Raw genomic sequence first — 12535 nt, forward strand, 5'->3', positions numbered from 1 at the left:
TGTCTTTATTCACAAGACATAGCTGTCTATGTTAAATATCTGATAGAATCTATGAAAAACCATTAGAAGTAATAAGTGAGTTTAGCAAGGTTGTAGGATACAAGATCAATAAAAAAAAGACCTACCATATTTCTTTATACTAGCAACAAACAATAAGAAATTTAAATTTAAAAAGCATTATCAATAATGGGGCTTCTCTGGTGACTCAGTGTTAAAGAATCTGCTGCTAACGCAGGAGATGGAAGTTCAATCCCTGGGTCGGGAAGATCTCATAAAGAAGGAAATGGCAACCTCGTCCAGTATTCTTGCCTGGGAAATCCCATGGACAGGGGAGCCTGGTGGGCTACAGTCCATGGGATCACAGAAGAGTCAGACATGACTTAGCAACTAAACAACAACCATTAATAATAGTATAAAAATATGAAATATGGAGGGTTATATCTGACAAAATATGTGCAAGATCTGCACACTGAAAACTATGAAACACTGCTGAGAGAAATTAAAGAGGACTTAAGCAATGGATCAAAATGCTGTGTTAATGAGTTGGAAGACACAATATTGTTAAGATGTCAATTCTCCTTAAATTGATCTATAATTCAATGCAATGCCAGTCAAATGACCAGCAGGCATTTTTTTGGTAGAAATTTACAAGCTGATTTATATGGGACCCAAGAGTGCCAAAACAAGCTCCAAAAAGATCTAAAGTGAATGGATACTACTACCTGATTTCAAGATTTATCATAAAGGTATAGTTATCCAAACAGTGTTGTATTGGCATAAGTATATACAAAATTTCAATGGAATAAAATAGAGTCCAGAACTAGATCTACAGATACATGATCAGTTATTTTTTTCAACAAAGTTGCAGAGATAGTTCAACAAATGGTGCTGGAACAATTGGATATCCAAAGGCAAAAAAACCAACCACTGAAATCACTATCAACAGTAAGACTTTAATGCTTATTCCACACCATATACAAAAATTAACTCAAAAATTATAGTCCCAAATCTAAGAAAACATAAGAGAAAATCTTTGTGACCTTGAGCAAGGCAAATATTTCTTAGATAAGTGACACTAAAAGCACTATCCATAAAATAAAAAATTTATAAACTGGACTTCATCAAAATTTAAAACTTCTGCACTTTGAAAGGCACTGTAGAGAGAATGAAAAAACAAATTACATAAAACAAGAAAATATTTTCAAATCATGTATATAAGAAAGGACTCGTATCCCGAATATGTAAAAATTCTACACAATAATATATTAAAAAAACAGCCCAATAAAAAGATGGGCAAAAGATCTGAACAATACTTAAGAAGATCTATAGATAAAACAAGCACATTAAAAAAAACCCCAACATCCTCAATCATTACAGAAATGAAAATTAAAACCATACCTAATGTGTAAAACATTGATAAAGGAAATTGAAAATGATTCAAAGTAATGGAAAGATATACCGTGCTCTTGGATTGGAAGAATTAATGTTGTTAAAATGGTCATACTACACAAAGCAATCTTCAGATTAAAAAACAAAACAAAACACACCTAATGAAATGAAGATTGATCACACCAAATTCCTGAGGATACAGAACAACTGGAATGCTCACACACTGCTGGTGGGAATGTAAAATGGCACAACTAGTTCGGAAAATAGTTTGGCAATTTCTTACAAAGTTTAGCATACACCTACCACATGGCCCAGTCACTTCACTCCTAGATAGTTATCCAAGAAAAATGTATATGTTCACACACACACCTGTACACAAGTGACCAAGGCAGTTTAGTTGTAATCCCTAATAAATGGGAACAACCCAAATGTCTATAACAAGTGGGTGGACAAACAATGAACAAAGTATTGTATATCCATACAATAAAACATTACTTAGTAATAAAAATCAATGAACTATTGATATATATTATAACATAAACGAATCCTAAATTAATTATTCTGGGAGAAAGAAACCAGACCCCTCCCCTCCCGCTAAAAAAGTACATTCTGAACAATTCCATTTATATAAAAATCTAGGAAAAATAAACTAATCTTCAGTGAGAGTCTACCAGTGTTGCCTGGGGGAATATGAGGGCAGAGAAGAGCAGGAAGGAGAGATTATAAAGGTTTATGAGGAACCTGTGGGGATGATGGATATGTTTGTTATCTTAATATTGGAAATGGTTTCATGGGTGTATACAAATGTCAGAGCTTATCAGATTTTATACTTTAAACACATGCAGTTTATTATATGGCCATCATATTTCAATGAAGCTGTTAACTTTTAAAATTGATTTAAACTGAGTAAAATTAAAAGTTCATCAGTTACATTAGTCACATTTCAAGTTTTTAATTGCCACATGTAGCTCGTGGCTACCATGGTGGACAGTATCTGTGTAGGACATTTTCATCACTGCTCAGGGTACTATTGGAAGAAGTTGGTCTAACTGACACATTAAAAAAAGCATCTATTTCTTTCATTCCTCCTCCCCAAACCTTCCCCAAATGTCAAATATGGAAACAAGCATGGAAGCATGGCATTGATATATAAATTACAGGAGAATTTTTTAAAGCAGATTTTATTAAGTTTAATGTAACTTTAATATAAATTTCTATTCATAAACATACAGCATACTATTTTTTCATTTAGTTGTCACAGCTTTTACAGATTACATTAGCTTCTTCCAAAGCTCAGTTGAAGGAGATTTTAAACTAAAATGACAGGGAAAAAAATGAAACAGACAACACTTGTCTTGGAGCATACTTCTTCCTTGTAAGCAGTATGGTTAGAGCCAAAATGTAACTCCTAGAATAAACATTTTTTCATATACTTACAGATATTTTATGTCTGAAATACGTAGCATGTTTCAGAATACACTACATAATGCAACTAAATTTTCCTATTTAAAAGTATCAAGCATATAACTCACAATAAATATAATCAGAAGTTTCAACTGTAAGAACAGATGTAAAAAAGAGAAGACTTTGGTATATACAGAAATGTTTTACATTTAAGGAACAGTTCATAAAATGAGGACAGAGAAGTTGTTAAACTTAGTATTCTTACTGACACTTTTTTCCTTCCCTTCCTATAGCTTTCATTTTTGAGATGGGTAGTTTTATTCAAAAAAGACTCAATCTCTCTTTTCTGTTCCCCCTCACACACACACACACACACACACCCCACCCCACCCCCCCATGGACTTGGGAGGCAGAGTCTATGTTTGCTTTGTGTTTTTGTTTCAATATACAGAATTCAGGGCTGGAATCTTCAACCTTCCCTGTTTTAAAGCCTAATACACTAACCCTTTATGCATTTTGATGTCTGAGTCATCTCTTAGAAATGGAATACAGAAAAAGGCAATTGGGGCTATGGGGAGAGGGGAAGCTGGTCGCCAGTGTAGACCAATCAACCAAGACAACCCCCAACAGTGTATTGTAGTAGATAAGCAAGAAGTATAAAAATAGAACCCAAGTCCCTCTGTTGTTTGCAGAAGCAGAACTCACAAGCCAGTTTCACTTACTTTTTTACACCGACAGAGCCATTTTCCTTGTTTTCCATGTCAACAGATAGCATGGGGAGGCTGCAGGGTTCCTTTACTTCAGCAACTAATCAATAAGGGAGAAAAGCTCATGTTTAATTCTTTGAAAGTGAGAGAAGAATATATATTCTGAATCGGAAACATAATGGTCCCTTTTACAGCCTCACACCAATTCACGTATATGTTTGCTTAAATCTCCAGTTCCCTCAGCGATTGGAGAGATGTGATTAAACCTAAAGAATTGGAGGAGACAGATTGGGGTGCTTTCATCTGTGCTGGCACTCCCTGACAATAAGCATTTGCAAATGAAATTGAATCCTTGTTCAAAACAAGTGCTGTGTGAACTGGCACAGCTTCTCCCAGTGCCAACCTCTCACTTAAGACACTGCAACTCATAAATGAGTCAAAGTCGACAAAAACAATCCCCCTTTTCCTCCCCTTTCCACCTCGGGCGTGATTTCTTTTTTTTTCTTACTGTATTTGTTGGGTTTTTTTTTTTTCTGTCCACTCCCACTTCTCTATTTTTTCACTGTGATGCAAAAGAGCACTTAAAGCTTTTGTCAGCAAGTATTTCCCTACCTCATATATCCTCAATGAAAACCTTAAAAACCTGTCTGTGAGATGGCCATGCTCTGGTAAAGCTGGAAGCTCACGAAAATGTCAGATAGCCCTTAACACAGAAAGGTGCTGCTGGGAGTGCGTGTGTGTGTGTGTGTGTGTGTGTGTGTGTGTGTAAGAGAGGGTAGGCAGCTCATTAGATTTATGTAAAAATCATCAAAACATTCAAGGAGATATAGTAGCATCCATCACTTCGTCTTTTTGTTTAGTAGGAAGAACACAGAAAAAATAAAATCCCTCTACAATTAATATGTAATTAGCAAGATGAAAAAGCTACGAACAAAACTGCTGGAAAAAAAAAAAACAAACTAGTTCTGAAACGTGCTTGTTCTTCTACAGCTGAAGCCATAAATTAAATACATTTCCTCTCAAATCACTTTATACTTTGGCACTTCTTCCCTAGGGATTACTCTGACATGACAAGTGCATCATTTAGTATATTCGCAAGATTTTATCACTGTTACAGAAGTAGATGATTAACAAATAATACTGTAAGTGTGGGATAATCTTCACCGCTGATATACACACACAGGCACACACACACACAAACTTCCAGTTACTACACCACTTAGATCATTCATAGAGAAATCCAACATTTAATATACATCTAAATATTAACATACATCCACACACCGTTACAGAGTAGACAGAAGATAGTGCTGCTTGCTCCATGCCAAAAGAATGATTTCACTTCAGTTGGAAACTGTTACACATTCACCATTTTCTAAGCATCTCAGAAACAAAACAAAACAAAACACTCACAATGATACTCTGCAACACCACACTACATTGTCTTATTATTATTATTTTCTTTTCTTGTGGAAGAGTAAAAAGAAAACCTACCTAGAAGCAACTAAAACATGTCATTTTTTATAGGCTTATCAAGAACAGCCAAAGAAACCCCAATGTTTTCTTTCACAAAGTAGGCTGGCAAAGGAATTCAATAAGGAGGTACAATTTGACACAGTGAAATAAAACCAGGCTGGCTCTCAGCCAACATGACGTTAGGAATCACACACAAGCTGCACCAACTGCCTTCTGGTTCATGGCTGACTTTTTAAAGCTACAGTGTGCCTGTTCACTTTTGCTAACTACCTTCAGCACAATTAGTGGAAGTGAATGAATCACGAGTCCCCAAACTGCAGAATTCCCCCTGCACCTGTCTTGATCAAAGGAAAACAAACTGTATCAAGAGGCTATTATTTTCTCCCTCCCCTTAGTTGTTTCTGCATCATATGTCTCTGCTGTTCTGAGCATGAATGCCATGTGTCAAACTATTTTTTTTTTCTTCCCTGTGGGAGAAAAAATCAGAGACAGTCCAGTGCTTATGGGCTATATTCAGTGAACACCCAGAAGCTGCAGTCCTGTGTTACTCTTTTGCTGACAAAGTTCCCAGGGCTGGCTTTCAAGCTCTTTGTGTGAATAAGGAAAGCACTGCCCAGCAGAAAATCCTTTTACTTCATTATGCAGGAAGTAACATATTTCAGAGAGGATGCAAAGGAGATGACCAGATCGCCTGAGAACGCCCACATTCTTTAATTTTGACATTCATCCTACCAGATGAAGTCAGCCAAAAACTCAAAATAAAACAAACTTTATTTTATGAAACAAAAACAATTAGTCTGGGGGGTTTCATTTTACCAGATTTCCCCAGTTTCATAAAAAGCATAATTCAACAAATTCAACATCTCTTTTCTATGAGCACCTGCTACTATATTAATTACATATGAAAAAGTAGATTTATGCCAATGCCCAAATTCATAGTATCTTCCACCATCCTAAGTCCCAGTTCAGGAAAGGGGAAGGTAGAATAAAGGGCGGGCATGATCTTTTGATTAAGTTACCCTGATCAATCTCACAGTTCTCTTGCTTGACTGGAAACTACTGCTCAAGGGAAACATTCCCATTCCACAAACATACTGTACATAACTAGAAACATAAATGGTTGTCATTGAAATAAACAATCAATATTTGCACACTTTTAGGTCAAGATGTCAACAAAACCTCTCAAGGTAGGGCAGAAGGATCCTAGAAAAAGTCATCTCCTGCTGTAATACTGTATAACCGGGCAGAATTGAGGAGAAAGCTGCTGGTCTCTCTTTTCTTTAGTAATTTTGAAGGGTACTAGAAAATCAGCAACTATGATCTAAATTTGCAATCTGAATTTCGAAGTCAATTTTCTTCCCCTTACTTATTGCAGGAATGGTATCAGAAATTTTCAACTTCTTGAAAAATCATCGCTGAGAAAAATTTCAAACGCTCTCTCTGCCCATCTTTGCCATTGCCCCCTTGAAAGAGCAAATAATAATAATTTAGGGGAGATTTCTAAATATTCTTTTATTTTTGAGTACTATTTTTTGAGCACAGCTCAAACAAGTGGTTTTTTTCTTGGTTTGTTTTATCACCAATGATCAAAATGATGAACTCTTCTGGAGACAGAGGACTCTTTCACCAACAGATTCCATAATGCTTTTGAACTTGATCTGAGGTGTCTAAACTGTTTTCCAACTAAATTCAAATGGAAGGGGGCTGGGCTGTGAGTCCTGGGGGCAAGGGATAGAGAAGAGAGTAAGTACCCTGACAGCACTGTCATAGCACTGCTTGGAACAATATTAGTTTCAGCCCACCACCTTTGAAAGAGAGGCAAAGCAAGTGTAGTTATACTGACTCTCAGACACCCTCACAGGAGAAGGGATTCTGTTTCTCCAAGAATTTCTTCCTACGTATAGAAGAGGGCATCCCTTACTGTCTTGCCTGTTGTGATCAAAATTTGCCTGTTAGACAAGGATGTGGGTTTCAGAAGGTGTTGTGAAAAATCAATCCTATTTTATAAAAAATGAGCCACATACCCTGACAACAGGAGGTCTCATTCATCAGCTACTTTCTAATTTTGGAGTAAACTGACATTTGTGGGTATAAGCATCTATATTAGTACTCAACCACTTCCTCCTCACTCCCTCCAACAAAGTGATATTAACTCTCTTCTCTGCTAATAAAAATTAAGTGTATTTGTGTGTAGTGTGGTGCCTGGTATGTGTGTGTGTAGGGCATAGCATAAATGCAGTATGTGTGATGAGTATGCTGTGTGGGTGTTGTACCTGTGGTATATGTGTGTGTTTGTGGTGTGCATAGTGTGGTGGTATGCATGTGTTTGCAGAATGTGCAGTTTGCATTGTGTTTGTGTCTCTGTGTGTAAGAGAAGTGAGAGATAGAGATACAAACCAACAAGACCCTCTGATCCAGGATATTATGGGATGTGCCAAAGTAACTTCAGAAGTCCTCGTGCTGAGATTCAGGAGCAGTACTTTCGGGGACACTTGGAAATGGGCTCAAATAGGAAGGGAGATGGGTCAAGAAGGATGGGAAACTGGTGCCTCAGTCGGCTTCTTTTATTGATCTCTCATCCCCCAGTGAGCAAGCACCCTTCCGGGGGAACCAACCGCCCTGCCTTGCCTCCAGGTATCCGCCCGCAGGCGTCTCCAGCCCGAATCTCCGAGCGCAGACCTGGGTACACGGCGCTGCAGAAGTCAACTCAAGAAGTCGCCGAAGGGCAGGGCCGAGCTCAGCAGGGCCCTAGAGGGTGTCTAGGAGAAACTGAGGAGGGCCTGGAGAGGGGGCGGTGGGGGCAGAACATAGGGCAGGAGAGGGGATGCCGGAGAGACTCTTGAATCAGCGGTCACGTCCGATAGTCAAACGACTCGCTTGTGGCACTGGTGACAGAGGGGAAAGTTTCTGGCTAAGATTTTCAAGAAGAAATCGTTTGTCTTTGGGACTGGGGGCTCCCCAGGGGAACTCATCTTTGGAAAGGGAGTAGGGAGGTGTGGCGCTCGGTAAGCGCCCAGCCGAGCCTTGCCATCTCCTGGTCCCCTCCTGCTAGCTCCGCCCTGCAGCCCCCGGGGAGCCGCAGCGCTCCACCGGGCTGGGCACGCTTCTGCCCCCACTTCCACTCCGGGGTGACAGATAACACACTCGGGGGGTACAAAAAGCTGCAGGAGCACAGGACACACAGCAGAGACGAGGGAGGGCAGGGCAGTTTTTCTCGTGGCTTTCTTCGTTTCCTTCCATCCTGGACAGGGGGGTAGGACGGGCGCGTTCCCAGTGCCCTCGTAGCACGAGCGATCACTTACCTCCCCGCATGGCCAGCGCCGGGAGGCTTTCCCCGGTGCAGAGCTCGCCGGCCGCCACGCGCCCAGCCCCAGTGCACCCGGCCGGGTGCGCGGGGCACGCCGGGACTTGTAGTCTCCGCCCTCGGGGCGAGGGTCCGAGGGGCTGGGTCGGCTTGGAAGCAGAGAGGCCCGGGAGGGAAGGGATGGGGCCGGGGCGCTAAGAAGGTAAAGGGAGGTCATTTGCAAGAACTTAAAACTTCCTGGGAGCTGGAGGTGTGAAACACTCCGAGAGAGGCTTTTAAACAGGGAGTTTTCAGGCTAATACCATTTTCTTCCTGTCTTATTTGCACGTGGCAACTCTGATGAAGTTTTGAGCTGGGTTTTGGCAGTTACGACAAGCAGAGATTTCCTCGGGCCAAGTCCATATTAGAGCGTTACTCCTTTCACCCAAACCCACAAGTGGCATCCTCTGCTTGGAACACCTATTGTGTGGCTCACTCAGTTGAAGCCCTGGGCATGCAAAGGGAGAGTGAATAATTGCCCATTACGTTTGAAGAACACTTTACAGTTTACAAAACACTTTTTACTGACTTAGTTAATTTTATTAGAACCAGAAAGCAACACAGATAAGCGGAGGAAAACTCAAAAATGCAAGGAGTGTTTTGTATTCGCACTTCAGGAGGTTGGGGGTCCCCTTACCCTGCGTCCTCCCCCTCCCACCCTTCGCCCTCACCTCCCCGCTTCCACCAACCCCCAGCACAATCTTTTTTTCCTCCACCCCTTTTCTTAGCAGCTGGGAAGAGAGCGTAGGGAGGAGAGCTGTGTCGGATGTGGTTGGCGCAGTGAAAGAGGGGAGCCTGCTGTGAAGGACTTCCTTGAAAGAGCTGATAATAAATCTTTACTAAATATGGAAATAAGTGAAACCAAAAGAAGAACCTATAGACTGGAAGAATGGAGGGGGAAGGAAAAGGCAGGTGGCACAGATGCAGAGACTGAATAGGAGGTAGTGATTAGGCTAGAGACAATATGAGAAAGTTGTATCCAAAAAATTAAAATGAAAAGAAAAAAAAAGCAAAATCAGGGATTTGTTATAAGCCAGATAGACCTAGAATCTTGCTGTTGTCACTTTGGAGCTAGTTCTGTGACCTTAGGTAAGTTGTTTAACCTCCCCAAACCTCTTTTTTCATCTTTAAAATTTAAATAATAATAATTCCTACTATGAATAATGAATCATTCCTATCTTGTCATGTGGCTGTGCAGATTAAAAGAAGTGAGAAGCATTTAGTATAATGCCTGGCATATAACGAACACTCAGTTAAACATTATAATTGAATGCTTATGATATGCCAGTTACTGTGTGTGTGTGTGTGTGTGTGTGTGTGTGTGTGTGCGCGCGCCTGTGTGTACTTAGTTGCTCAGTCATGTCCAACTCTTTGTGTCCTCATGGACTGTAGCCAGTCAGTCTCTTCTGTCCATGGGACTTTCTAGGCAAGAATACTGGAGTGGGTTGCCATTTCCTATTCCAGGGAATCTTCCTGACCCACGTCTCCTGCATTGCAGGCTAATTCTTTACCACTGAGCCGCCAGGGAAGTTCCTAAAGCTAAGTATAAATAATATTATTAATATATATTAATATTGTATGGAGAAACTCCTTTTGTGGATGTATCGAAAGATAAATTGGCGTAGAAGTACTAGTTAGGAGGCTGCGACAATAGTCTAAGTTATAGGTTATAAGAGTTTGAACTAGTGATAAAAAAGGAAGCAAATATGAGACACCTCAGGGGGCAAATGGACAGAATGGTACAATCAACTGGATTCAGGAGTGAGGAGTGGGAGACAAAGATGATTGCCCTTTCTAGATTAAGTGGATGATGTCATTCACATAAATAGTTACAACTAATGGAATAACAGGTTTTGGAAGAAGATGACTGATTTTGGACACGTATAACTGGATGCTTTCTGTGTCTCAATGACAAAGTGGCAGTTGGAAGTGTGACTTTGGATATCATGTGTAGAAACAGAACTCTGAGACTTAGTTGAAGATCATGTGGAGAGGAAAAAGGGCAGCAGAGGTGGGCAGGGGGAGGGGAAGAGGGCAACTATGACACCAGGCAGGAATTAGGGGAGGGGAAAGGGAAAGATGCAGGAAAGAGAAGTGAGGAGGAGCTTGTCAAAGGCCACTGGACTTACAGATCAAGATCTGTTGGGATGAAAGTACCTCCAGGAGTTGGTTTGGAAATTCACCGGAGTGATTTTGCTTATTCCAGTGATTGTAGGTAGGGGACTACTGGAATGTAGTTGGTTGGGACAATGACACTGGATATCTTGCAATGCCCAGGACAGTCCTGCCCAGCAAAGAACTGTCCCACATCCTGTGTGAATTGACTGTCCCACTGCTCATTCGTGTAGATGAAAAACCTGTTTATATTTATGTGAGTCTAGAATCTATTTTATATATAAACATAAAGTGTTTTTCACATAGTGAAATGACAGTGCCATTCCTGGAATTAGAATCAGCAATACAGTTCATTTTGTGCTATCCATTTCATGGTGATTCTACAGATGGATACAAGCATCTGACTGCTTCATTGGGTCTTTTAGTTTAGGGATACCTAAGCAGTTCCACATTGAATCAGTATTTGAATTTTTAAAGAACTACATGTGTAGGTAGCTTATGACTTCCCCTTCACAATGTTAGAGGATATTAACCCATATTTCTTGTTAAAGGGTAGATTAGGTTTGATAAGGCTGTGAACCATTTTTTCAGTCAACAGATATCTTTTGAGTGACTGCTATGTACTAGGCATCATTCTATTAATAGATACTTGAGCTACATCGATAAATAAAACATAAAAAGTTTACTGCCTTATGGAGCTTACATTCTAATGTGTGTGGGGGAGAGGCAGACAATAATTGATAAATATAAACTAAATAAGTAAATTCTATATATTAGAAAGTGACAAATGTTATTAAAAAATAAGCAGGATAAAGGAGCTTGGGGCTTCCCAGGTGTCTCTAGTGGTAAAGAATCCACCTGCCAGTGCAGGAGACATAAGAGACTTGGGTTCGATCCCTGGGTCTGGAAGATCCCCTGGAGGAGGGCATGGTAACCCACTCCAGTGTTCTTGCCTGGAGAATCCCATGGACAGAGGAGCCCCGTGGGCTACAGCCCATAGAGTTGCAGAGTCAGATATGACTGAAGTGACTTAGCATGCACACACACAAAGGAGATTGAGAATACAGGAGAGGATGTGGGTTGAAATGTTAAGTAAATTTTATTGACAATGTGACTTTCAAGGGAAGAATGGGTGTTGGTAAAAGAGTGGCCTTTTGAGGGAAAAACATTTCAGGGAGAGAGAAGAATTGGGCATAAAGATAGGAATACCAGACCACCTTACCTGCCTCCTGAGAAACCTGTATGCAGGTCCAGAAGCAACAGTTAGAACTGGACATGGAACAACGGACTGGTTCAAAATTGGGAACGGAGTACATCAGGCTATATATTGTCACCCTGCTTGCTTAATTTTTATGTAGAGTACATCATGCGAAATGCAGGGCTGGATGAAGCACAAACTGGAATCAAGATTGCTGGGAGAAATATCAATAACCTCAGATAGTCAAATGATACCAGTCTTATGGCAGAAAGTGAAGAGGAACTAAAGAGCCTCTTGATGAAGGTGAAAGAGGAGAATGAAAAAACTGGTTTAAAACTCAACATTCAAAAAACTAAGATCATGGCATCTGGTCCCATTCAGTTCAGTTCAGTTCATTTGCACACAAATAAATGGGGAAACAATGGAAACAGTGACAGGCTTTATTTTCTTGGGCTCCAAAATCACTGTAGATGGTGACTGCAACCATGAAATTAAAAGACACTTGCTCCTTGGAAGAAAAACTATGACAAACCTAGACAGCATGTTAAAAAGCAGAGACATTACTTTGCCAACAAAGGTCCGTCTGGTCAAAGCTGTGGTTTCTCCAGGAGTCATGTATTGATGTGAGAGTTGGATCATAAAGAAAGCTGGGCACCGAATAATTGATACTTTTGAACTGTGGTGCTGGAGAAGGCTCTTGAGAATCCGTTGGACTGCAAGGAGATCAAACCAGTCAGTCCTAAAGGAAACCAGTCCTAAATATTCATTGGAAGGACTGATGCTGAAGCTGAAACTCCAATGCTTTAGCCACCTGATGCAAAGAGCCAACTCATTTGAAAAGACCCTGATGCTGGGAAAGATTGAAGGCAGGAGGAGAAAGGGCAACAACAGAGGATGAGATGG

General features: G+C 40.4%; 1 protein-coding gene across 6 annotated transcripts in view; it reads right to left on the minus strand.

Moving 5' to 3' along the window:
- SAMD13 (sterile alpha motif domain containing 13) overlaps positions 1-8357 on the minus strand; it is a 46903-nt gene extending 38546 nt beyond the window's left edge. For 3 of the 6 annotated variants that reach the window (XR_014053580.1, XR_014053579.1, XM_081490127.1), the window contains exons 1-2: positions 8279-8357; positions 3516-3600 (exon numbers count right to left, since the gene is read on the minus strand). Coding sequence is in view for 2 of the 6 variants with exons in the window: in XM_081490127.1 (XP_081346253.1) it covers positions 3516-3600; positions 8279-8288 (95 nt within the window). In the remaining 4 variants the exon portion in view is untranslated. Of the gene's footprint in view, positions 1-3515; positions 3601-4994; positions 5192-8278 lie in introns of those variants that run through there. The other 3 variants (XR_014053577.1, XR_014053578.1, XM_081490128.1) reach the window with 1 other exon arrangement.
- Between the last annotated feature and the right edge of the window lie 4178 nt (positions 8358-12535).

Source organism: Giraffa tippelskirchi, chromosome 5, assembly GCF_054371585.1.
Source record: "Giraffa tippelskirchi isolate mGirTip1 chromosome 5, T2T-mGirTip1v1.2.pri, whole genome shotgun sequence".
Classification (NCBI taxonomy): Eukaryota; Metazoa; Chordata; class Mammalia; order Artiodactyla; family Giraffidae; genus Giraffa; species Giraffa tippelskirchi.